General features: G+C 41.3%; 1 protein-coding gene across 1 annotated transcript in view; it reads right to left on the reverse strand.

Annotated features, from left to right (window-relative positions):
• Nucleotides 1-27,595, reverse strand: part of LOC121558896 (alsin-like) — a 115,532-nt gene that overhangs the window by 82,602 nt on the left and 5,335 nt on the right. Inside the window, exons 3-5 of the mRNA XM_045217789.1 lie at nucleotides 12,698-12,868; nucleotides 10,439-10,720; nucleotides 9,573-10,407 (exon numbers count right to left, since the gene is read on the reverse strand). Coding sequence (XP_045073724.1) covers nucleotides 9,573-10,407; nucleotides 10,439-10,720; nucleotides 12,698-12,868 — 1,288 coding nt within the window. The remainder of the gene's footprint in view (nucleotides 1-9,572; nucleotides 10,408-10,438; nucleotides 10,721-12,697; nucleotides 12,869-27,595) is intronic.

The raw sequence follows: 27,595 nt of genomic DNA on the forward strand, positions 1-27,595 counted from the left end.
ACTGTGTTCTTGGGGACCTTCAATGCTACAGAAATGTTTTGGTACCCTTCCCCAGTTCTGTGCCTCGACACAATGCTGTCTCGGAGCTCTACGGACAATTCCTTCGACCTCATGGCTTGGTTTTTGCTCTGACATGCACTGTCAACTGTGTGACCTTATATAGACAGGTGTGTGGCTTTCCAAATCATGTCCAATCACTTGAATTTACCACAGGTGGACTCCAATCAATTTGTAGAAACATCTCAAGGATGATCAATAGAAACAGGATGCACCTGAGCTCAATTTCGAATCTCATAGCAAAGGGTCTGAAAACTTATGTAAATAAGGTATTTCACTTTTCATTTGCAAACATTTCTAAAAACCTGTTTTCGCTTTGTCATTATGGGGTATTGTGTGTAGATTGCTGACGATTAAAAAAAATGTAATCCATTTTAGAATAAGGCTGTAACGTAACAAAATGTGTAAAATGTCAAGGTTCTGAATACTTTCCGAAGGCACTGTATACTCCGGACTCCAACATTGCTTTTCCTAATATTTATATATTTATATATTTCTTAATGCTATCATTTTACTTTAGATTTGTGTGTATTGTTGTGTATTGTTAGATATTACTGCACAGTTGGAGCTAGGAACACAAGCATTTCGCTACACCCACAATAACACCTGCTAAATATGTGTATGCGACCAATAAAATTTGATCATCAAGTTTGCTCCCGACGACGAGGCAGCCTATAGGGAGGAGGTCAGAGACCTGGCCGTGTGTTGCCAGGACAACAACCTCTCCCTCAACGTCAGCAAGACAAAGAAGCTGATCATGGACTACAGGAAACGGAGGGGAGAGCACGCCCCCTTCCACATCGATAGGTCTGTACTGGAGCGGGTCGAGAGCTTCAAGTTCCTCGGTGTCCACGTCACTGAGGAATTGACATGGTTCACACACACCCACACAGTTGTGAAGGGGGCACAACAGCGCCTCTTCCCCGTCAGGAGGCTGAAAATATTTGGCATGGGCCCTCAAAAAGTTCTACAGCTTCACCATTGAGAGCATTTTGATTGGCTGCATCACCGCTTGGCACCCGACCGGAAGGCGCTACAGAGGGTGGTGCATCACTGGGGCCAAGCTTCCTGCCATCCAGGACTCTCCATAGAGTGTGCAAAGCTGACATAAAGGCAAAGGGTGGCTATTTGAAGAATCTCAAATATAAAATATATTTTGATTTGTTTAACACTTTTTTGGTTACTACATGATTCCATATGTGTTATTTCATAATGTTGATGTCTTCACTATTATTCTACAATGTAGAAAATAGTAAAAATAAAGAAAAACACTTGAATGAGTAGGTGAGTCCAAACTTTTGACTGGTACTGTACATACATCTATGTATTTTCTCTGAAAACTGATTTTGACAACTGATTTGCATTTCTGGGGTGAAGCAAACTAAATGAGAAATGGCAGTATCTTTGTGAAATACCTTCTTACACATTAAAATGGGGGGATGCAACCAAGCTGACATGAAACCATTCTGCTACAAGACCATGGTGCTTGCCTACGGAGCTGTGAGGGGAACGGCACCTCCGTACCTTCAGGCTCTGATCAGTCCCTACACCCAAACGAGGGCATTGCGTTCATCCACCTCTGGCCTGCTGGCTCCCCTTCCTCTGCGGAAGCATAGTTCCCGCTCAGCCCAGTCAAAACAGTTCGCTGCTCTGGCACCCCAATGGTGGAACAAGCTCCCTCACGACGCCAGGACAGCGGAGTCACTCACCACCTTCCGGAGACATTTGAAACCCCACCTCTTTAAGGAATACCTGGGATAGGATAAAGTAATCCTTCTACCCCCCCCCCCTTACCCCAACCCAAACCCCAACCCAAAAACAAAAAAAACATTGTAAAGTGGTGATCCCACTGGCTATAAGGTGAATGCACCTATTTGTAAGTCGCTCTGGATAAGAGCGTCTGCTAAATGACGTAAATGTAAATGTAAATGTAAGACAAATGATCTGAAGTACGCCCCTACCCGCTGAGTATAAAATAGATTGAATGGGCTTGGCATTCACACAGTACTGATGAAAAATCAAGTGCATTTAATCTAAATATGGGTATAGGAGGAAATCAAGTGGTCACTGGGTTTTTCATCCTCAGTCACTAGCTATCTTAAATGATGTATCCCCCCTTCACTTGATGTTGGGTGAGTCCCCTTTCCTATGGAAAAAAAAAAAACACACCTAGAGATTTTATGCAATTAGCATGCAATGCAATGAGATATATTTGACGCAGGTACAGTTGAAGTCGGAAGTTTACATACACCTTACCAAAATGCATTTAAACTCAGTTTTTCACAATTCCTGACATTTCATCCTAGTAAAAATTCCCTATCTTTGGTCAGTTAGGATCACCACTTTATTTTAAGAATGTGAAATGTCAGAATAATAGTAGAGAGAATTATTTATTTCAGCTTTTATTTCTTTCATCACATTCCCAGTGGGTCAGAAGTTTACATACACTCAATTAGTATTTGGTAGCATTGCCTTTAAATTGTTTAACTTGGGTCAAACGTTTCGGGTAGCCAGCCATCCACAAGCTTCCCACAATAATTTGGGTGAATTTTGGCCCATTCCTCCTGACAGAGCTGGTGTAACTGAGTCAGGTTTGTAGGCCTCCTTGTTCAAACATGCTTTTTCAGTTCTGCCCACAAATGTTATATAGGATTGAGGTCAGGGCTTTGTGATGGCCACTCCAATACCTTAACTTTGTTGTCCTCAAGCCATTTTGCCACAACTTTGGAAGTATGCTTGGGGTCATTGTCCATTTGGAAGACCCATTTGCGACCACGCTTTAACTTCCTGACTGATGTCTTGAGATGTTGCTTCAATATATCCACATAATTTTCCTTCCTCATGATGCCATCTATTTTGTGAAGTGCACCAGTCCCTCCTGCAGCAAAGCACCCCCACAGCATGATGCTGCCACCCCCGTGTTTCAGCTTGCAAGTCCCCCCTTTTTCCTCCAAACATTTTTTATTTTATTTCACCTTTATTTAACCAGGTAAGCCAGTTGAGAAACAAGTTCTCATTTACAACTGCGACCTGGCCAAGATAAAGCAAAGCAGTGCGATAAAAAACAACACAGAGTTACATATGGGGTAAAGCAAAACATAAAGTCAAAAATATAACAGAAAATATATATACAGTGTGTGCAAATGTAGTAAGTTATGGAGGTAAGGCAATAAATAGGCTATAGTGCAAAATAATGACAATTTAGTATTAACACTGGAATGATAGATGTGCAAGAGATGATGTGCTAATAGAGATACTGGGGTGCAAATGAGCAAAATAAATAACAATATGGGGATGAGGTAGTTGGGTGGGCTAATTTCAGATGGGCTGTGTACAGGTGCAGTGATCGGTAAGGTGCTCTGACAACTGATGCTTAAAGTTAGTGAGGGATATAAGAGTCTCCAGCTGCAGAGATTTTTGCAGTTCATTCCAGTCATTGGCAGCAGAGAACTGGAAGGAATGGCGGCCAAAGGAGGTGTTGGCTTTGGGGATGACCAGTGAGATATACCTGCTGGAGCGCATACTACGGGTGGGTGTTGCTATGGTGACCAGTGAGCTAAGATAAGGCGGGGATTTGCCTAGCAGTGATTTATAGATGACCTGGAGCCAGTGGGTTTGGCGACGAATATGTAGTGAGGACCAGCCAACAAGAGCGTACAGGTCACAGTGGTGGGTAGTATATGGGGCTTTGGTGACAAAACGGATGGCACTGTGATAGACTACATCCAATTTGCTGAGTAGATTGTTGGAGGCTATTTTGTAAATGACATCGCCGAAGTCAAGGATCGGTAGGATAGTCAGTTTAACGAGGGCATGTTTGGCAGCATGAGTGAAGGAGGCTTTGTTGCGAAATAGGAAGCCGATTCTAGATTTAACTTTGGATTGGAGATTCTTAATGTGAGTCTGGAAGGAGAGTTTACAGTCTAACCAGACACCTAGGTATTTGTAGTTGTCCACATACTCTAGGTCAGACCCGCCGAGAGTAGTGATTCTAGTCGGGTGGGCGGGTGCCAGCAGCTTTCGATTGAAGAGCATGCATTTAGTTGTACTAGTGTTTAAGAGCAGTTGGAGGCTACTGAAGGAGTGTTGTATGGCATTGAAGCTCGTTTGGAGGTTTGTTAACACAGTTTCCAATGAATGGCCAGATGTATACAAAATGGTGTCGTCTGCGTAGAGTTGGATCTGAGAGTCACCGGCAGCAAGAGCGACATCATTGATATTCACAGAGAAAAGAGTCAGCCCAAGAATTGAACCCTGTGGCACCCCCATAGAGATTGCCAGAGGTCCAGACAACAGGCCCTCCGATTTGACACATTGAACTCTATCTGAGAAGTAGTTGGTGAATCAGGCGAGGCAGTCATTTGAGAAACCAAGGCTATTTAGTCTGCCAATAAGAATGCAGTGGTTGACAGAGTCGAAAAGCCTTGGCCAGGTCGATGAAGACGGCTGCACAGTACTGTCTATTATCGATCGCGGTTATAATTTTGTTTAGGACCTTGAGCAAGGCTGAGTTGCACCCATGACCAGCTCGGAAACCGGATTGCATAGCGGAGAAGGTACGGTGTGATTCGAAATGGTCGGTGATCTGTTTGTTAACTTGGCTTTCAAAAACTTTCGAAAAGCAGGGCAGGATGGATATAGGTCTGTAACAGTTTAGATCTAGAGTGTCACCCCCTTTGAAGAGGGGGATGACCGCGGCAGCTTTCCAATCTCTGGGGATCTCAGACGTTACGAAAGAGAGGTTGAACAGGCTAGTAATAGGGGTTGCAATAATTTCGGCTAATAATTTTAGAAAGAAAGGGTCCAGATTGTCTAGCCCAGATGATTTGTAGGGGTCCAGATTTTGCAGCTCTTTCAGAACATCAGCTGTCTGAATTTGTGTGAAGGAGAAGCGGGGGGGCATGGGCAAGTTGCAGCGGAGGGTGCAGAGCTGGTGGCCAGGGTAGTGGTAGCCAGGTGGATAGCATGGCCAGCCGTAGCAAAATGCTTGTTGAAATTATCGATTATTGTAGATTTATCGGTGGTGATAGTGTTTCCTAGCCTCAGTGCAGTGGGCAGCTTGGGAGGAGGTGCTCTTATTCTCCATGGACTTTACAGTGTCCCAAAACTTTTTGGAGTTAGTGCTACAGGATGCAAATTTCTGTTTGAAAAAGCTAGCGTTTGCTTTCCTAACTGCTTGTGTATATAGGTTCCTAACTTCCCTGAAAAGTTGCATATCGCTGGGGCTATTTGATGCTAATGCAGTACGCCACAGGATGTTTTTGTGCTGGTCAAGGGCATTCAAGTCTGAGGAGAACCAGGGGCTATATCTGTTCTTAGTTCTGAATTTTTTGAATGGGGCATGCTTATTTAAGATTGAGAGGAAAGCACTTTTAAAGAACAACCAGGTATCCTCTACTGACGGAATGAGATCGATATACATCCAGGATACCTGGGCCAGGTCAATTAGGAAGGCCTGCTCGCTAAAGTGTTTTAGGGAGCGTTTGACAGTGATGAGGGGTGGTCGTTTGACCGTGGACCCGTTACGGACGCAGGCAATAATGCAGTGATCGTTGAGATCCTGGTTGAAGACAGCGGAGGTGTATTTAGAGGGTAAATTAGTCAGGATGATATCTATGAGGGTGCCAATGTTTACGGATTTAGGGTTGTACCTGGTAGGTTCCTTGATAATTTGTGTGAGATTGAGGGCATCTAGTTTGGATTGTAGGATGGCCGGGGTGTTAAGCATATCCCAGTTTAGGTCACCAAGCAGTACGAACTCTGAGGATAGATGGGGGGTAATCAATTCACATATGGTGTCCAGGGTACAGCTGGGGGCTGAGGGGGTCTGTAGCAAGCGGCAACAGTGAGAGACTTATTTCTGGAAAGGTGGATTTTAAAAGTAGGAGCTCAAGCTGTTTGGGCACAGACCTGGATAGTATGATAGAGCTCTGCAGGCTATCTCTACAGTAGATTGCAACTCCACCCCCTTTGGCAGTTCTACCTAGACGGAAAATGTTGTAGTTGGGGATGGACATTTCTGAATCTTTGGTGGCCTTCCTAAGCCAGGATTCAGATACTGCTAGAACATCAGGGTTGGCGGAGTGTGCTAACGCAGTGAATAACTCAAACTTAGGGAGGAGGCTTCTGACTTTAACGTGCAAAAAGCCAATGCTTTTACGGTTACAGAAGTGAACAAATGATAGCGCTTGGGGAGTAGGAGTGATACTGGGGGCTGCAGGGCCTGGGTTAGCCTCTACATCACCAGAGGAACAGAGGAGGACTAGAATAAGGATACGGCTAAAGGCTTTAAGAACTGGTCTTCTAGTGCGTTGAGTACAGAGAATAAAAGGTGCAGATTTTCCTGGCGTTGTAGAATAGATTCAGGGCATTATGTACAGACAAGGATATGGAAGGATATGAGTACAGTGGAGGTAAACCTAAGCTTTGGGTAACAATGAAAGAGATAGCATCACTGGAGGCACCGATTGAGCCGGTCTCCGCGTGTATAAGGGGTGGAACAAAGGAGCTATTTGAGGCAGTTTGAGAGGGACTTGGGGCTCTACAGTGAAATTGTATAATAAGAACTAACTGGAACAGCAATAGGCAAGGCATATTGACATGAGAGAGAGGCATAAAGCAATCACAGGTGTTATTCGAGAGAGCTAAGACAACAACTGGTAATGGCGATGAAAGTTTGGGCTGAGGCTAAACAGATAAACAGGACAGGGTACCGTGTAAAGGAACAGTCCAGCAGGCATCAGCTGTGCAGCTGAGTGATCATAAGGTCCAGTGAACAGCAATGTGAGTCCGAGAGCAGTTCGAATTGGTGCTACAGCACAGGCGATCAGGAAGCACGGCTGTTGAATTGCGTATGCTAGCGGGCCGTGGCTAGCAGATGGATCTTTGTGGTCGTCGCAACGGGAAGCCTGTTGAAACCACAGATGATTACATCGGCAGACCAGTCGTGATGGATCGGCGGGGCTCCGTGTCGACACTAGGAGGTCCCGTCCGGTTGACAGAGAGGTAGATAGCCGGGAGATGGGCCTGACTCGAGGCTAGCTCAAGGCTGATTAGCCAACCACAACATCCATTCGGTTGCAGCTAGCTAGTTGCGATGATCCAGTGTTAAAGGTCCAGTGATTCAGTGATTCCGGCAGAAAGTCCGATATGTTCTGGGTCAAACATAACGATTGTGATTATGGCCAAACAGTTCTATTTTTGTTTCATCAGACCAGAGGACATTTCTCCAAAAAGTACGATCTTTGTCCCAATGTGCAGTTGCAAACCGTAGTCTGACTTATTTTGGGCGGTTTTGGAGCAGTGCCTTCTTCCTTGCTGAGCGGCCTTTCAGGTTATGTCAATATAGGACTCGTTTTACTGTGGATATAGATACTTTTGTACCTGTTTCCTCCAGCATCTTCACAAGGTCCTTTGCTGTTGTTCTGGGATTGATTTGCACTTTTCGCACCAAAGTACGTTCATCTCTAGGAGACAGAACACGTCTCCTTCCTGAGCGGTATGGCTGCGTGGTCCCATGGTGTTTATACTTGCGTACTATTGTTTGTACAGATGAACGTGGTACCTTCAGGCATTTGGAAATTGCTCCCAAGGATGAACCAGACTTGTGGAAGTCTACAATTCTTTTTCTGAGGTCTTGGCTGATTTCTTTTGATTTTCCCATGATGTCAAGCAAAGAGGCACTGAGTTTGAAGGTAGGCCTTGAAATACATCCACAGGTACACCTCCAATTGACTCAAATGATGTCAATTAGCCTATCAGAAGCTTCTAAAGCCATGACATCATTTTCTGGAATTTTCCAAGCTGTTTAAAGGCACAGTCAACTTAATGTATGTAAACTTCTGACCCACTGGAATTGTGATACAGTGAATTATAAGTGAAATAATCTGTCTGTAAACAATTGTTGGAAAAATGACTTGTGTCATGCACAAAGTAGATGTCCTAACCGACTTGCCAAAACTATAGTTTGTTAACAAGAAATTTGTGGAGTGGTTGAAAAACAAGTTTTAATGACTCCAACCTAAGTGTACGTAAACTTCCGACTTCAACTGTATTTACTTTGCAACATGTATTGTCATTCACTAAAACAAAATATATTTTTGTATGAGCTGTGTACATCTGTGTACCGGCGTTTTTGTACCCCTCTACTAGCTAACTAGCCTGTCCCAGAAAGGCAGTCCGTTCTGCATGTGGCACTAGTAGCCTAACTGCCATAGCTATCTTGCTAGCTAATTTAGCTAGCTCATCAACCAGTCTTTTCCTTGCTAATTCTGCATGATGGCACTTATTAAAGCCTTGCGTTTCACTGTCACCACTGGTCATCTATCGAAGCCACGAAGCCAGCAGGGTTGCATCGGTTTCCATTGGACTGGAGCTTGCTAGGCTCGCTAGCTAGGTAGCTAACGCTAGCTAGCTAACACGAGCTGATTATCATGTAGCAACCTATGCTGACTTGCGTCGCTAGCATGCTATTGTTTGCTAGCCAGCTAATGTCTATACAACATAGTCGTGGGTCCACAAAATCAAGCAAATGGTACTGAACTCATGACAAAATCATGATGATATTCGCATGTTTTGACATTGTAGTGGCTATTGTTGTTTTGGTTTGTTTTTTGCTTAATGACATTGCGAATATCATCTTTTTGGCATTTAACTCTGATTTAACTACTGGTATGTATTTAATCTGGTTTCGGCATGAGAAAGTTTGTGAAGTCCCAAACTCTCACGAGATGCTGCGAGAATTTGCGCACTCACGGATACGGAGCCTCAGAAATAAAAGATCCGGCCACGGATTAGGAGCGAAGAGGAAAGGAGAACCCTTTGAAGAACCCTTTTTGGTTGCAGGTAGAACCCTTTTGATTTCCATGTAGAACCTCCCTGCAACCAAAAAGGGTTCTTTTTTTGTTTTTTTTGTTTTTTTGTTGTCATTTAGCAGACGCTCTTATCCAGAGCGACTTACAGGAGCAATTAGGGTTAAGTGCCTTGCTCAAGGGCACATCGACAGATTTTTCACCTAGTCGGCTCTGGGATTAGAACCAGCAACCTTTCGGTTACTGGCACAACGCTCTTAACCACTAAACTACCTGCCGCACAGGCTGAACCAAAAAGGGTTCTACCCTGAACCAAAAAGGGTTATCCTATGGGGACAGCCGAAGAACCCTTCTGGAACCCTTTGCATATCGACTCGGTACTGGTACTCCCTGGATATACAGTAGCCATATTATTACCTGCTACTTCCTGTATATAACCATGTTATTACCTGGTACTTCCTGTATATAACCATGTTATTACCTGGTACTTCCTGTATATAACCATGTTATTACCTGGTACTTCCTGTATATAACCATGTTGTTACCTGCTACTTCCTGTATATAACCATGTTATTACCTGGTACTTCCTGTATATAACCATGTTGTTATTTTTACTCCTTGTGTATTTATTCCTTGTGTTAATCTACACACCTGTTGTTTTTTCGAAGCATGTGACAAAATAAAATGTGATTTGACCACACCTACCACGAGAGAGGAGTGGAGGTAGTGAGTGTCGTCTATTAGCCCCTGTGACCTCCTCTAGCAGAATATCAGTCAGACTGGAGCATTTCTTCCCCTGCAACGACTCCTCCTCCACACAGAGACGCACCTCCTGGGTGGCCTTCCTGTATGCCAGGACAGGCCCAGACCTAGCCTCCCTCAGGATACACCCTTCACTCTTAGATGAGTCACAGAGGCTGCTGGTGGAGCCGGTGCCTAAAGTGGCGTTTCCCTCGAAGGGTGAGGCAGAGGCAGTATTGTCCATTAAAGCTAAGGCACCTGTGTAGTTCTCTGGTAGTGAACATGATAAGCTGGATGGCATGGTGGTGTCATTTGTAGGTTGTGGTGGAAGATACGGTGTTAAGGTTAAGGCAGAAGGTTGGTCTTGATCAGGTAGGTAACAGTTTAGGCACTGTCCTGGGAGTGGATCCCCTGTTGTTTGATTGGCTAAGATGAGTGAATCCCCTGTTGTCTGATTGGCTAAGGTGAGTGGATCCCCTGATGTCTCACTGGCTAAGGTGATTGGATCCCCTGATGTCTCACTGGCTAAGGTGAGTGGATTCCCTGTGATGTCATTCTGCTCAGCCGGGCTCAGGATGTGATCAGACCTTCTCTTGTCCTTCAGTTCCTCGGTTGAAGATGTGGTTTTCCTCCTCACCTGAGTGCTGTCTGTCTCTGTCGGAGTCCCAAGGCCATGTCTTTGAGGGTCCGAGGTATCCTCTTGGTCACTTTGTTCTTTGGAGCCAGACTCTCTGAGAGAGCTGTCAGGAAAGAGGTATTTAGGGCCTATAATGGGGTCTTGGGCTAGGTCTGGGTCAGGGCCCAGATCAGGGCTGACTGCCTGAGAGAGTGGGCAGGCTGAGGCTCTGAGTCTCTGGGCGTAAGGAGGACTGTCTGGCAGGGGAGGCCTGTCTGGATCTCGAGCAGCTCCCTGGTTTGGTATCGGCCAGCTCAATCCCTAGGGGGCAGTAGTGGCTGTCGTTGATGATGACATGGTCCTCTTTATCCACCATAGAGAACAGCGGCTGGTTGCACTGGCCACACTTTTCAGTAGCCGTCGGCCGAGTGAACTGAGAGTCTTGTGGAGGGAAGCGCCGGACCAGGGCCAGGCTGTGGTATCCTCCACACGCCACCTGCACCACAATGGAAAGAAGTCAGTAGACTTTATTATATTGGGTTTTTAAATCCTCAATCATTTTTAATGTACAGTATGTATTGTTGAAATGACTGAGGCAACTCTAGACGTATTTCACATACAGTATCAGTCAAACGTTTGGACACACCTACTCATTCAAGGGTTTTTCTTTATTTTTACTATTTTCTACATTGTAGAATAATAGTGAAGACATCAAAACTATGAAATAACACATTTGGAATCATGTAGTAACCAAAAAAGTGTTAAACAAATCAAAATATAGTTTATATTTGAGATTTTTCAAATAGCCATCCTTTGCCTTTATGGCAGCTTTGCACACTCTTGGCATTCTCTCAACCAGCGTCACCTGGAATGCTTTTCCAACAGTCTTGAAGGAGTTCCCACATATGCTGAGCACTTGTTGGCTGCTTTTCCTTCACTCTGCGGTCCGACTCATCCCAGACCATCTCAATTTGGTTGAGGTCGGGGGATTGTGGAGGCCAGGTCATCTGATGCAGCACTCCATCACTCTCCTTCTTGGTAAAATAGCTCTTACACAGCCTGGAGGTGTGTTGGGTCATTGTCCTGTTGAAAAACAAATGATAGTCCTACTAAGCCCAAACCAGATGGGATGGCGTATCGCTGCAGAATGCTGTGGTAGCCATGCTGGTTAATTGTGCCTTGAATTCTAAATAAATCACAGACAGTGTCACCAGCAAAGCACCCCACACCATAACACCTCCTCCTCCATGCTTTACGGTGGGAACTACACATGTGGAGATCATCCGTTCACCCACACTGCGTCTCACAAAGACACGGCGGGTGGAACCAAAAATCTCAAATTTGGACTCCAGACCAAAGGACACTTTTCCACCGGTCTAATGTCCATTGCTCGTGTTTCTTGGCCCAAGCAGGTCTCTTCTTCTTACTGGAGTCCTTTGGCTCCCGAGTGGCGCAGTGGTCTAAGGCACTGCATCTCAGTGCTTGAGGCGTCACTACAGACCCCCTAGTTCGATTTCAAGCTGTATCACAATCCGGCTGTGATTGGGAGTCCCATAGGGCGGCACACAATCGGCCCAGTGTCGTCCGGGTTTGGCCGGGGTAGGCCGTCATTGTAAATAAGAATTTGTTCTTAACTGACTTGCCTAGTTAAATAAAGGTAAAATAAAAAAATAGTAGTGGTTTCTTTGCAGCAATTCGACCATGAAGGCCTGATTCACACAGTCCCCTCTGAACAGTTGATGTTGAGATATGTCTGTTACTTGAACTCTGTGAAGCATTTATTTGGCCTGCAATTTCTGAGGCTGGTAACTCTAATGAACTTATCCTCTGCAGCAGATGTAACTCTGGGTCTTCCATTCCTGTGACGGTCCTCATGAGAGCCAGTTTCATCATAGCGCTTGATGGTTATTGCGACTGCACTTGAAGAAACATTCAAAGTTCTTGACATTTTCTGTATTGACTTACCTTGATGTCTTATAGTAATGATGGACTGTCATTTCTCTTTGCTTATTTGAGCTGTTCTTGCCATAATATGGACTTGGTCTTTTACCAAATAGGGCTATCTTCTGTATACCCCCCTACCTTGTCACAACACAACTGATTGGCTCAAACGCATTAAGAAGGAAATACATTCCACAAATTAACTTTTAAGAAGGCACACCTGTTAATTGAAATGCATTCCAGGTGACTACATCATGAAGCTGGTTGAGAGAATGCCAAGAGTGTGCAAAGCTGTCATCAAGGCAAATGGTGGCTATTTGAAGAATCTCAAATATAAAATATATTTTGATTTTTTTGGTCACTACATGATTCCATATGTGTTATTTCATAGTTTTGATGTCTTCACTATTATTCTACAATGTAAAAAATAGTACAAATAAAGAAAAACCCTTGAATGAGTAGGTGTGTCCAAACTGTTGACTGGTAGTGTATGTCTAATAAGATGCATTGATTCATTGATTCACTCACTCACCTGAACCACATGCCTCCCAGCCAGGTGCTCCACCTTCTGGGGTCTCCACACAGGGAACACACTGGTGACCAGGCCCAGCTGGCAGCCGCTGCCCCAGGCCCACACCTCATGCTGGGCAGACAGAGCCAGAGTGTGCTGCTCCCCACAGGCTACCTCCAGGACCCTGATGATCTGTGGAGGGTCACAATCACAATCACCAAGTCCATTTTACATGTACCAGGGATTGGACCTGGCGAAGCGGTGCTGGAATCGTCTAACAATAATTATAAAACGGGTTGTTTGGATCCTGGATGCTGGGATTTATAGCACCACAGTCCCCACATTCTCCTGGTAAAGCCTGTGAACAGTTCCATTTGAATTATCAATGCGCATTCACTGTCCCACAGCCCAGCAAGGCAATTTATAAACTTAATCTCCCCTGGAAAAAGTGTCTAGACAATATTTCCTCATGCTACTAGGCTAGAATTTGGTTTGGAACAGTTGGGGTTTATCTACACCACTGCTCTCTGCCTCTCCAACCTGTGGAACAATGTTGTAGTTTTTTTGGCGATCTCCACTGTCCCGTGCATATGAATGTGACAAGACCGACAGCTTCTCTGATCCAGGCCAATTCATTTATCAGGATCATTATAATGGATATAGCCAAAGAACTGCCAACAGAAACAAAAGTAAAACAAACTTAAGTTCACATAGTTTGCTGTCTTTTCAGCTGCTTGATGTGATTGTGTGTTAGCTTTAGTTAATAATAATAATAATATGCCATTTAGCAGACGCTTTTATCCAAAGCGACTTACAGTCATGCATGCATAAATATTATTTTTTTTGTGTATGGGTGGTCCTGGGGATCGAACCCACTACCTTGGCGTTACAAGCGCCGTGCTCTACCAGCTGAGCTACAGAGGACCAGTGTGCTAGCAGAGGAGGAGGAGCTAGCCTGCATAGCAACATGCCAATGATTTGTTTAGCATAGCAACCGTTGCAAATAGAATGGATAGAATGAAGGACTAGCCCATTTGGCTAGCAACTTCAGAATCTCAGAACTAACGACTGGCTTTTGCCCAGAATATTTTGTATGGTGGATGTTTATAATTAAAACATGTCGTTAATCTTTTTTTTATATGTTGGCAACCGTTTTATAAAAGGATTAAGGCACACGAACCCGGGAATTATCGTGAATAACACCCCCGGCCCTTGGCATCGCCTCAGGCCTAAGAACAGCCCGGGAATTATCGTGAATAACACCCCCGGACCTTGGCATCGCCTCAGGCCTAAGAGCAGCACTTAGTCAGGAGTTATTCAGGTGGTCATATTATTTATAATTATTTATTATCCCTGGGATATCATGCCTTATTGCTTAACCAGACCAGAATATAGACAGAAGGGTTCTTAACCAGAACAGACAGAATATAGACAGAAGGGTTCTTAACCAGAATAGACAGACAGAATATAGACAGAAGGGTTCTTAACCAGAACAAACAGACATAATATAGACAGAAGGGTTCATAACCAGAACAGACAGACAGAATATAAACAGAAGGGTTCATAACCAGAACAGACAGAATATAGACAGAAGGGTTCTTAACCAGAACAGACAGACAGAATATAGACAGAAGGGTTCTTAACCAGAACAGACAGAATATAGACAGAAGGGTTCTTAACCAGAATAGACAGACAGAATATAGACAGAAGGGTTCTTAACCAGAACAGACAGAATATAGACAGAAGGGTTCTTAACCAGAATAGACAGACAGAATATAGACAGAAGGGTTCTTAACCAGAATAGACAGACAGAATATAGACAGAAGGGTTCTTAACCAGAATAGACAGACAGAATATAGACAGAAGGGTTCTTAACCAGAACAGACAGACAGAATATAGACAGAAGGGTTCTTAACCAGAACAGACAGAATATAGACAGAAGGGTTCTTAACCAGAACAGACAGACAGAATATAGACAGAAGGGTTCATAACCAGAATAGACAGACAGAATATAGACAGAAGGGTTCATAACCAGAACAGACAGACAGAATATAGACAGAATGGTTCATAACCAGAACAGACAGACAGAATATAGACAGAATGGTTCTTAACCAGAATAGACAGACAGAATATAGACAGAAGGGTTCTTAACCAGAACAGACAGACAGAATATAGACAGAAGGGTTCATAACCAGAATAGACAGAATATAGACAGAAGGGTTCTTAACCAGAACAGACAGACAGAATATAGACAGAAGGGTTCATAACCAGAATAGACAGAATATAGACAGAAGGGTTCTTAACCAGAACAGACAGACAGAATATAGACAGAAGGGTTCATAACCAGAATAGACAGAATATAGACAGAAGGGTTCATAACCAGAACAGACAGAATATAGACAGAAGGGTTCTTAACCAGAACAGACAGACAGAATATAGACAGAAGGGTTCTTAACCAGAACAGACAGAATATAGACAGAAGGGTTCTTAACCAGAACAGACAGACAGAATATAGACAGAAGGGTTCATAACCAGAATAGACAGACAGAATATAGACAGAAGGGTTCATAACCAGAACAGACAGACAGAATATAGACAGAATGGTTCATAACCAGAACAGACAGACAGAATATAGACAGAATGGTTCTTAACCAGAATAGACAGACAGAATATAGACAGAAGGGTTCTTAACCAGAACAGACAGACAGAATAGACAGAAGGGTTCATAACCAGAATAGACAGAATATAGACAGAAGGGTTCTTAACCAGAACAGACAGACAGAATATAGACAGAAGGGTTCATAACCAGAATAGACAGAATATAGACAGAAGGGTTCTTAACCAGAACAGACAGACAGAATATAGACAGAAGGGTTCATAACCAGAATAGACAGAATATAGACAGAAGGGTTCATAACCAGAACAGACAGAATATAGACAGAAGGGTTCTTAACCAGAACAGACAGAATATAGACAGAAGGGTTCTTAACCAGAATAGACAGACAGAATATAGACAGAAGGGTTCATAACCAGAATAGACAGAATATAGACAGAAGGGTTCATAACCAGAACAGACAGACAGAATATAGACAGAAGGGTTCATAACCAGAATAGACAGACAGAATATAGACAGAAGGGTTCTTAACCAGAACAGACAGACAGAATATAGACAGAAGGGTTCTTAACCAGAATAGACAGAATATTGACATAAAGGTTCTTAACCAGAACAGACAGACAGAATATAGACAGAAGGGTTCTTAACCAGAACAGACATACATAATATAGACAGAATGGTTCTTAACCAGAACAGACAGACAGAATATAGACAGAAGGGTTCTTAACCAGAACAGACAGAATATAGACAGAAGGGTTCTTAACCAGAACAGACAGACAGAATATAGACAGAAGGGTTCTTAACCAGAACAGACAGAATATAGACAGAAGGGTTCTTAACCAGAATAGACAGACAGAATATAGACAGAAGGGTTCTTAACCAGAACAGACAGAATATAGACAGAAGGGTTCTTAACCAGAATAGACAGACAGAATATAGACAGAAGGGTTCTTAACCAGAATAGACAGACAGAATATAGACAGAAGGGTTCTTAACCAGAATAGACAGACAGAATATAGACAGAAGGGTTCTTAACCAGAACAAACAGACAGAATATAGACAGAAGGGTTCATAACCAGAACAGACAGAATATAGACAGAAGGGTTCTTAACCAGAACAGACAGACAGAATATAGACAGAAGGGTTCATAACCAGAATAGACAGACAGAATATAGACAGAAGGGTTCATAACCAGAACAGACAGACAGAATATAGACAGAATGGTTCATAACCAGAACAGACAGACAGAATATAGACAGAATGGTTCTTAACCAGAATAGACAGACAGAATATAGACAGAAGGGTTCTTAACCAGAACAGACAGACAGAATATAGACAGAAGGGTTCATAACCAGAATAGACAGAATATAGACAGAAGGGTTCTTAACCAGAAAGACAGAATATAGACAGAAGGGTTCATAACCAGAATAGACAGAATATAGACAGAAGGGGTTCATAACCAGAACAGACAGAATATAGACAGAAGGGTTCTTAACCAGAACAGACAGAATATAGACAGAAGGGTTCTTAACCAGAATAGACAGACAGAATATAGACAGAAGGGTTCATAACCAGAACAGACAGACAGAATATAGACAGAAGGGTTCATAACCAGAATAGACAGACAGAATATAGACAGAAGGGTTCTTAACCAGAACAGACAGACAGAATATAGACAGAAGGGTTCTTAACCAGAATAGACAGAATATTGACATAAAGGTTCTTAACCAGAACAGACAGACAGAATATAGACAGAAGGGTTCTTAACCAGAACAGACATACAGAATATAGACAGAATGGTTCTTAACCAGAACAGACAGACAGAATATAGACAGAAGGGTTCTTAACCAGAACAGACAGAATATAGACAGAAGGGTTCTTAACCAGAACAGACAGACAGAATATAGACAGAAGGGTTCTTAACCAGAACAGACAGAATATAGACAGAAGGGTTCTTAACCAGAATAGACAGACAGAATATAGACAGAAGGGTTCTTAACCAGAACAGACAGAATATAGACAGAAGGGTTCTTAACCAGAATAGACAGACAGAATATAGACAGAAGGGTTCTTAACCAGAATAGACAGACAGAATATAGACAGAAGGGTTCTTAACCAGAATAGACAGACAGAATATAGACAGAAGGGTTCTTAACCAGAACAAACAGACAGAATATAGACAGAAGGGTTCATAACCAGAACAGACAGAATATAGACAGAAGGGTTCTTAACCAGAACAGACAGACAGAATATAGACAGAAGGGTTCATAACCAGAATAGACAGACAGAATATAGACAGAAGGGTTCATAACCAGAACAGACAGACAGAATATAGACAGAATGGTTCATAACCAGAACAGACAGACAGAATATAGACAGAATGGTTCTTAACCAGAATAGACAGACAGAATATAGACAGAAGGGTTCTTAACCAGAACAGACAGACAGAATATAGACAGAAGGGTTCATAACCAGAATAGACAGAATATAGACAGAAGGGTTCTTAACCAGAAAGACAGAATATAGACAGAAGGGTTCATAACCAGAATAGACAGAATATAGACAGAAGGGTTCATAACCAGAACAGACAGAATATAGACAGAAGGGTTCTTAACCAGAACAGACAGAATATAGACAGAAGGGTTCTTAACCAGAATAGACAGACAGAATATAGACAGAAGGGTTCATAACCAGAACAGACAGACAGAATATAGACAGAAGGGTTCATAACCAGAATAGACAGACAGAATATAGACAGAAGGGTTCTTAACCAGAACAGACAGACAGAATATAGACAGAAGGGTTCTTAACCAGAATAGACAGAATATTGACATAAAGGTTCTTAACCAGAACAGACAGACAGAATATAGACAGAAGGGTTCTTAAACCAGAACAGACATACAGAATATAGACAGAATGGTTCTTAACCAGAACAGACAGACAGAATATAGACAGAAGGGTTCTTAACCAGAACAGACAGAATATAGACAGAAGGGTTCTTAACCAGAACAGACAGACAGAATATAGACAGAAGGGTTCTTAACCAGAACAGACAGAATATAGACAGAAGGGTTCTTAACCAGAATAGACAGACAGAATATAGACAGAAGGGTTCTTAACCAGAACAGACAGAATATAGACAGAAGGGTTCTTAACCAGAATAGACAGACAGAATATAGACAGAAGGGTTCTTAACCAGAATAGACAGACAGAATATAGACAGAAGGGTTCTTAACCAGAATAGACAGACAGAATATAGACAGAAGGGTTCTTAACCAGAACAAACAGACAGAATATAGACAGAAGGGTTCATAACCAGAACAGACAGAATATAGACAGAAGGGTTCTTAACCAGAACAGACAGACAGAATATAGACAGAAGGGTTCATAACCAGAATAGACAGACAGAATATAGACAGAAGGGTTCATAACCAGAACAGACAGACAGAATATAGACAGAATGGTTCATAACCAGAACAGACAGACAGAATATAGACAGAATGGTTTCTTAACCAGAATAGACAGACAGAATATAGACAGAAGGGTTCTTAACCAGAACAGACAGACAGAATATAGACAGAAGGGTTCATAACCAGAATAGACAGAATATAGACAGAAGGGTTCTTAACCAGAAAGACAGAATATAGACAGAAGGGTTCATAACCAGAATAGACAGAATATAGACAGAAGGGTTCATAACCAGAACAGACAGAATATAGACAGAAGGGTTCTTAACCAGAACAGACAGAATATAGACAGAAGGGTTCTTAACCAGAATAGACAGACAGAATATAGACAGAAGGGTTCATAACCAGAATAGACAGAATATAGACAGAAGGGTTCATAACCAGAACAGACAGACAGAATATAGACAGAAGGGTTCTTAACCAGAACAGACAGACAGAATATAGACAGAAGGGTTCTTAACCAGAATAGACAGAATATTGACATAAAGGTTCTTAACCAGAATAGACAGACAGAATATAGACAGAAGGGTTCTTAACCAGAACAGACAGAATATAGACAGAAGGGTTCTTAACCAGAATAGACAGACAGAATATAGACAGAAGGGTTCTTAACCAGAATAGACAGACAGAATATAGACAGAAGGGTTCTTAACCAGAATAGACAGACAGAATATAGACAGAAGGGTTCTTAACCAGAACAAACAGACAGAATATAGACAGAAGGGTTCATAACCAGAACAGACAGAATATAGACAGAAGGGTTCTTAACCAGAACAGACAGACAGAATATAGACAGAAGGGTTCATAACCAGAATAGACAGACAGAATATAGACAGAAGGGTTCATAACCAGAACAGACAGACAGAATATAGACAGAATGGTTCATAACCAGAACAGACAGACAGAATATAGACAGAATGGTTCTTAACCAGAATAAACAGACAGAATATAGACAGAAGGGTTCTTAACCAGAATAGACAGACAGAATATAGACAGAAGGGTTCATAACCAGAATAGACAGAATATAGACAGAAGGGTTCATAACCAGAATAGACAGACAGAATATAGACAGAAGGGTTCTTAACCAGAACAGACAGAATATAGACAGAAGGGTTCTTAACCAGAACAGACAGACAGAATATGGACAGAAGGGTTCTTAACCAGAACAGACAGAATATAGACAGAAGGGTTCTTAATCAGAACAGACAGACAGAATATAGACAGAAGGGTTCTTAACCAGAACAGACAGACAGAATATAGACAGAAGGGGTTCATAACCAGAATAGACAGAATATAGACAGAAGGGTTCTTAACCAGAACAGACAGAATATAGACAGAAGGGTTCTTAACCAGAATAGACAGACAGAATATAGACAGAAGGGTTCATAACCAGAATAGACAGAATATAGACAGAAGGGTTCATAACCAGAATAGACAGACAGAATATAGACAGAAGGGTTCTTAACCAGAACAGACAGACAGAATATAGACAGAAGGGTTCTTAACCAGAACAGACATACAGAATATAGACAGAATGGTTCTTAACCAGAACAGACAGAATATAGACAGAAGGGTTCATAACCAGAACAGACAAAATATAGACAGAAGGGTTCATAACCAGAACAGACAGAATATAGACAGAAGGGTTCTTAACCAGAATAGACAGAATATAGACAGAAGGGTTCTTAACCAGAACAGACAGACAGAATATAGACAGAAGGGTTCTTAACCAGAACAGACAGAATATAGACAGAAGGGTTCTTAATCAGAACAGACAGACAGAATATAGACAGAAGGGTTCTTAACCAGAACAGACAGACAGAATATAGACAGAAGGGTTCATAACCAGAATAGACAGAATATAGACAGAAGGGTTCATAACCAGAATAGACAGACAGAATATAGACAGAAGGGTTCTTAACCAGAACAGACAGAATATAGACAGAAGGGTTCTTAACCAGAACAGACAGACAGAATATAGACAGAAGGGTTCTTAACCAGAACAGACAGAATATAGACAGAAGGGTTCTTAATCAGAACAGACAGACAGAAATATAGACAGAAGGGTTCTTAACCAGAACAGACAGACAGAATATAGACAGAAGGGTTCATAACCAGAATAGACAGAATATAGACAGAAGGGTTCTTAACCAGAACAGACAGAATATAGACAGAAGGGTTCTTAACCAGAATAGACAGACAGAATATAGACAGAAGGGTTCATAACCAGAATAGACAGAATATAGACAGAAGGGTTCATAACCAGAATAGACAGACAGAATATAGACAGAAGGGTTCTTAACCAGAACAGACAGACAGAATATAGACAGAAGGGTTCTTAACCAGAACAGACATACAGAATATAGACAGAATGGTTCTTAACCAGAACAGACAGAATATAGACAGAAGGGTTCATAACCAGAACAGACAAAATATAGACAGAAGGGTTCATAACCAGAACAGACAGAATATAGACAGAAGGGTTCTTAACCAGAATAGACAGAATATAGACAGAAGGGTTCTTAACCAGAACAGACAGACAGAATATAGACAGAAGGGTTCTTAACCAGAACAGACAGAATATAGACAGAAGGGTTCTTAATCAGAACAGACAGACAGAATATAGACAGAAGGGTTCTTAACCAGAACAGACAGACAGAATATAGACAGAAGGGTTCATAACCAGAACAGACAGACAGAATATAGACAGAATGGTTCTTAACCAGAATAGACAGACAGAATATAGACAGAAGGGTTCTTAACCAGAACAGACAGACAGAATATAGACAGAAGGGTTCATAACCAGAATAGACAGAATATAGACAGAAGGGTTCTTAACCAGAAAGACAGAATATAGACAGAAGGGTTCATAACCAGAATAGACAGAATATAGACAGAAGGGTTCATAACCAGAACAGACAGAATATAGACAGAAGGGTTCTTAACCAGAACAGACAGAATATAGACAGAAGGGTTCTTAACCAGAATAGACAGACAGAATATAGACAGAAGGGTTCATAACCAGAATAGACAGAATATAGACAGAAGGGTTCATAACCAGAACAGACAGACAGAATATAGACAGAAGGGTTCTTAACCAGAACAGACAGACAGAATATAGACAGAAGGGTTCTTAACCAGAATAGACAGAATATTGACATAAAGGTTCTTAACCAGAATAGACAGACAGAATATAGACAGAAGGGTTCTTAACCAGAATAGACAGACAGAATATAGACAGAAGGGTTCTTAACCAGAACAAACAGACAGAATATAGACAGAAGGGTTCATAACCAGAACAGACAGAATATAGACAGAAGGGTTCATAACCAGAACAGACAGACAGAATATAGACAGAATGGTTCATAACCAGAACAGACAGACAGAATATAGACAGAATGGTTCTTAACCAGAATAGACAGACAGAATATAGACAGAAGGGTTCTTAACCAGAATAGACAGACAGAATATAGACAGAAGGGTTCATAACCAGAATAGACAGAATATAGACAGAAGGGTTCATAACCAGAATAGACAGACAGAATATAGACAGAAGGGTTCTTAACCAGAACAGACAGAATATAGACAGAAGGGTTCTTAACCAGAACAGACAGACAGAATATAGACAGAAGGGTTCTTAACCAGAACAGACAGAATATAGACAGAAGGGTTCTTGAATCAGAACAGACAGACAGAATATAGACAGAAGGGTTCTTAACCAGAACAGACAGACAGAATATAGACAGAAGGGTTCATAACCAGAATAGACAGAATATAGACAGAAGGGTTCTTAACAAGAACAGACAGAATATAGACAGAAGGGTTCTTAACCAGAATAGACAGACAGAATATAGACAGAAGGGTTCATAACTCAGAATAGACAGAATATAGACAGAAGGGTTCATAACCCAGAATAGACAGACAGAATATAGACAGAAGGGTTCTTAACCAGAACAGACAGACAGAATATAGACAGAAGGGTTCTTAACCAGAACAGACATACAGAATATAGACAGAATGGTTCTTAACCAGAACAGACAGAATATAGACAGAAGGGTTCATAACCAGAACAGACAAAAATATAGACAGAAGGGTTCATAACCAGAACAGACAGAATATAGACAGAAGGGTTCTTAACCAGAATAGACAGAATATAGACAGAAGGGTTCTTAACCAGAACAGACAGACAGAATATAGACAGAAGGGTACTTAACCGAGAACAGACAGAATATAGACAGAAGGGTTCTTAATCAGAACAGACAGACAGAATATAGACAGAAGGGTTCTTAACCAGAACAGACAGACAGAATATAGACAGAAGGGTTCATAACCAGAATAGACAGAATATAGACAGAAGGGTTCATAACCAGAATAGACAGACAGAATATAGACAGAAGGGTTCTTAACCAGAACAGACAGAATATAGACAGAGGTTCTTAACCAGAACAGACAGACAGAATATAGACAGAAGGGTTCTTAACCAGAACAGACAGAATATAGACAGAAGGGTTCTTAATCAGAACAGACAGACAGAATATAGACAGAAGGGTTCTTAACCAGAACAGACAGACAGAATATAGACAGAAGGGTTCATAACCAGAATAGACAGAATATAGACAGAAGGGTTCTTAACCAGAACAGACAGAATATAGACAGAAGGGTTCTTAACCAGAATAGACAGACAGAATATAGACAGAAGGGTTCTTAACCAGAATAGACAGACAGAATATAGACAGAAGGGTTCTTAACCAGAACAAACAGACAGAATATAGACAGAAGGGTTCATAACCAGAACAGACAGAATATAGACAGAAGGGTTCATAACCAGAACAGACAGACAGAATATAGACAGAATGGTTCATAACCAGAACAGACAGACAGAATATAGACAGAATGGTTCTTAACCAGAATAGACAGACAGAATATAGACAGAAGGGTTCTTAACCAGAATAGACAGACAGAATATAGACAGAAGGGTTCATAACCAGAATAGACAGAATATAGACAGAAGGGTTCATAACCAGAATAGACAGACAGAATATAGACAGAAGGGTTCTTAACCAGAACAGACACGAATATAGACAGAAGGGTTCTTAACCAGAACAGACAGACAGAATATAGACAGAAGGGTTCTTAACCAGAACAGACAGAATATAGACAGAAGGGTTCTTAATCAGAACAGACAGACAGAATATAGACAGAAGGGTTCTTAACCAGAACAGACAGACAGAATATAGACAGAAGGGTTTCATAACTAGAATAGACAGAATATAGACAGAAGGGGGTTCTTAACCAGAACAGACAGAATATAGACAGAAGGGTTCTTAACCAGAATAGACAGACAGAATATAGACAGAAGGGTTCATAACCAGAATAGACAGAATATAGACAGAAGGGTTCATAACCAGAATAGACAGACAGAATATAGACAGAAGGGTTCTTAACCAGAACAGACAGACAGAATATAGACAGAAGGGTTCTTAACCAGAACAGACATACAGAATATAGACAGAATGGTTCTTAACCAGAACAGACAGAATATAGACAGAAGGGTTCATAACCAGAACAGACAGAAATATAGACAGAAGGGTTCATAACCAGAACAGACAGAATATAGACAGAAGGGTTCTTAACCAGAATAGACAGAATATAGACAGAAGGGTTCTTAACCAGAACAGACAGACAGAATATAGACAGAAGGGTACTTAACCAGAACAGACAGAATATAGACAGAAGGGTTCTTAATCAGAACAGACAGACAGAATATAGACAGAAGGGTTCTTAACCAGAACAGACAGACAGAATATAGACAGAAGGGTTCATAACCAGAATAGACAGAATATAGACAGAAGGGTTCAACCAGAATAGACAGACAGAATATAGACAGAAGGGTTCTTAACCAGAACAGACAGAATATAGACAGAAGGGTTCTTAACCAGAACAGACAGACAGAATATAGACAGAAGGGTTCTTAACCAGAACAGACAGAATATAGACAGAAGGGTTCTTAATCAGAACAGACAGACAGAATATAGACAGAAGGGTTCTTAACCAGAACAGACAGACAGAATATAGACAGAAGGGTTCATAACCAGAATAGACAGAATATAGACAGAAGGGTTCTTAAACCAGAACAGACAGAATATAGACAGAAGGGTTCTTAACCAGAATAGACAGACAGAATATAGACAGAAGGGTTCATAACCAGAATAGACAGAATATAGACAGAAGGGTTCATAACCAGAATAGACAGACAGAATATAGACAGAAGGGTTCTTAACCAGAACAGACAGACAGAATATAGACAGAAGGGTTCTTAACCAGAACAGACATACAGAATATAGACAGAATGGGTTCTTAACCAGAACAGACAGAATATAGACAGAAGGGTTCATAACCAGAACAGACAAAATATAGACAGAAGGGTTCATAACTAGAACAGACAGAATATAGACAGAAGGGTTCTTAACCAGAATAGACAGAATATAGACAGAAGGGTTCTTAACCAGAACAGACAGACAGAATATAGACAGAAGGGTTCTTAACCAGAACAGACAGAATATAGACAGAAGGGTTCTTAATCAGAACAGACAGACAGAATATAGACAGAAGGGTTCTTAACCAGAACAGACAGACAGAATATAGACAGAAGGGTTCATAACCAGAATAGACAGAATATAGACAGAAGGGTTCTTAACCAGAACAGACAGAATATAGACAGAAGGGTTCTTAACCAGAATAGACAGACAGAATATAGACAGAAGGGTTCATAACCAGAATAGACAGAATATAGACAGAAGGGTTCATAACCAGAATAGACAGACAGAATATAGACAGAAGGGTTCTTAACCAGAACAGACAGAATATAGACAGAAGGGTTCTTAACCAGAACAGACAGACAGAATATAGACAGAAGGGTTCTTAACCAGAACAGACAGAATATAGACAGAAGGGTTCTTAATTAGAACAGACAGACAGAATATAGACAGAAGGGTTCTTAACCAGAACAGACAGACAGAATATAGACAGAAGGGTTCATAACCAGAATAGACAGAATATAGACAGAAGGGTTCTTAACCAGAACAGACAGACAGAATATAGACAGAAGGGTTCTTAACCAGAATAGACAGACAGAATATAGACAGAAGGGTTCATAACCAGAATAGACAGAATATAGACAGAAGGGTTCATAACCAGAATAGACAGACAGAATATAGACAGAAGGGTTCTTAACCAGAACAGACAGAATATAGACAGAAGGGTTCTTAACCAGAACAGACAGACAGAATATAGACAGAAGGGTTCTTAACCAGAACAGACAGAATATAGACAGAAGGGTTCTTAATTAGAATAGACAGACAGAATATAGACAGAAGGGTTCATAACCAGAATAGACAGAATATAGACAGAAGGGTTCATAACAGAATAGACAGACAGAATATAGACAGAAGGGTTCTTAACCAGAACAGACAGACAGAATATAGACAGAAGGGTTCTTAACCAGAACAGACATACAGAATATAGACAGAATGGTTCTTGAACCAGAACAGACAGAATATAGACAGAAGGGTTCATAACCAGAACAGACAAAATATAGACAGAAGGGTTCATAACCAGAACAGACAGAATATAGACAGAAGGGTTCTTAACCAGAATAGACAGAATATAGACAGAAGGGTTCTTAACCAGAACAGACAGACAGAATATAGACAGAAGGGTTCTTAACCAGAACAGACAGAATATAGACAGAAGGGTTCATAACCAGAAGAGACAGACAGAATATAGACAGAAGGGTTCATAACCAGAAGAGACAGACAGAATATAGACAGAAGGGTTCTTAACCAGAATAGACAGACAGAATATAGACAGAAGGGTTCTTAACCAGAATAGACAGACAGAATATAGACAGAAGGGTTCTTAACCAGAACAGACAGACAGAATATAGACAGAAGGGTTCTTAACCAGAATAGACAGACAGAATATAGACAGAAGGGTTCTTAACCAGAACAGACAGACAGAATTTAGACAGAAGGGTTCTTAACCAGAATAGACAGAATATAGACAGAAGGGTTCTTAACCAGAACAGACAGACAGAATATAGACAGAAGGGTTCATAACCAGAACAGACAGACAGAATATAGACAGAAGGGTTCTTAACCAGAACAGACAGACAGAATATAGACAGAAGGGTTCATAACCAGAACAGACAGATATAATATAGACAGAAGGGTTCATAACCAGAATAGACAGACAGAATATAGACAGAAGGGTTCTTAACCAGAATAGACAGAATATAGACAGAAGGGTTCTTAACCAGAACAGACAGAATATAGACAGAAGGGTTCTTAACCAGAACAGACAGACAGAATATAGACAGAAGGGTTCTTAACCAGAACAGACAGACAGAATATAGACAGAAATGTTCTTAACCAGAACAGACAGAATATAGACAGAAGGGTTCATAACCAGAACAGACAGAATATAGACAGAAGGGTTCTTAACCAGAACAGACAGAATATAGACAGAAGGGTTCATAATCAGAATAGACAGACAGAATATAGACAGAAGGGTTCATAACCAGAACAGACAGACAGAATATAGACAGAAGGGTTCATAACCAGATTAGACAGACATAATATAGACAGAAGGGTTCTTAACCAGAACAGACAGACAGAATATAGACAGAAGGGTTCATAACCAGAACAGACAGAATATAGACAGAAGGGTTCATAACCAGAACAGACAGACAGAATATAGACAGAAGGGTTCTTAACCAGAATAGACACACAGAATATAGACAGAAGGGTTCATAACCAGAATAGACAGACAGAATGTAGA

The sequence above is a fragment of the Coregonus clupeaformis genome, unplaced genomic scaffold, assembly GCF_020615455.1.
Source record: "Coregonus clupeaformis isolate EN_2021a unplaced genomic scaffold, ASM2061545v1 scaf1227, whole genome shotgun sequence".
NCBI classification, from domain to species: domain Eukaryota; kingdom Metazoa; phylum Chordata; class Actinopteri; order Salmoniformes; family Salmonidae; genus Coregonus; species Coregonus clupeaformis.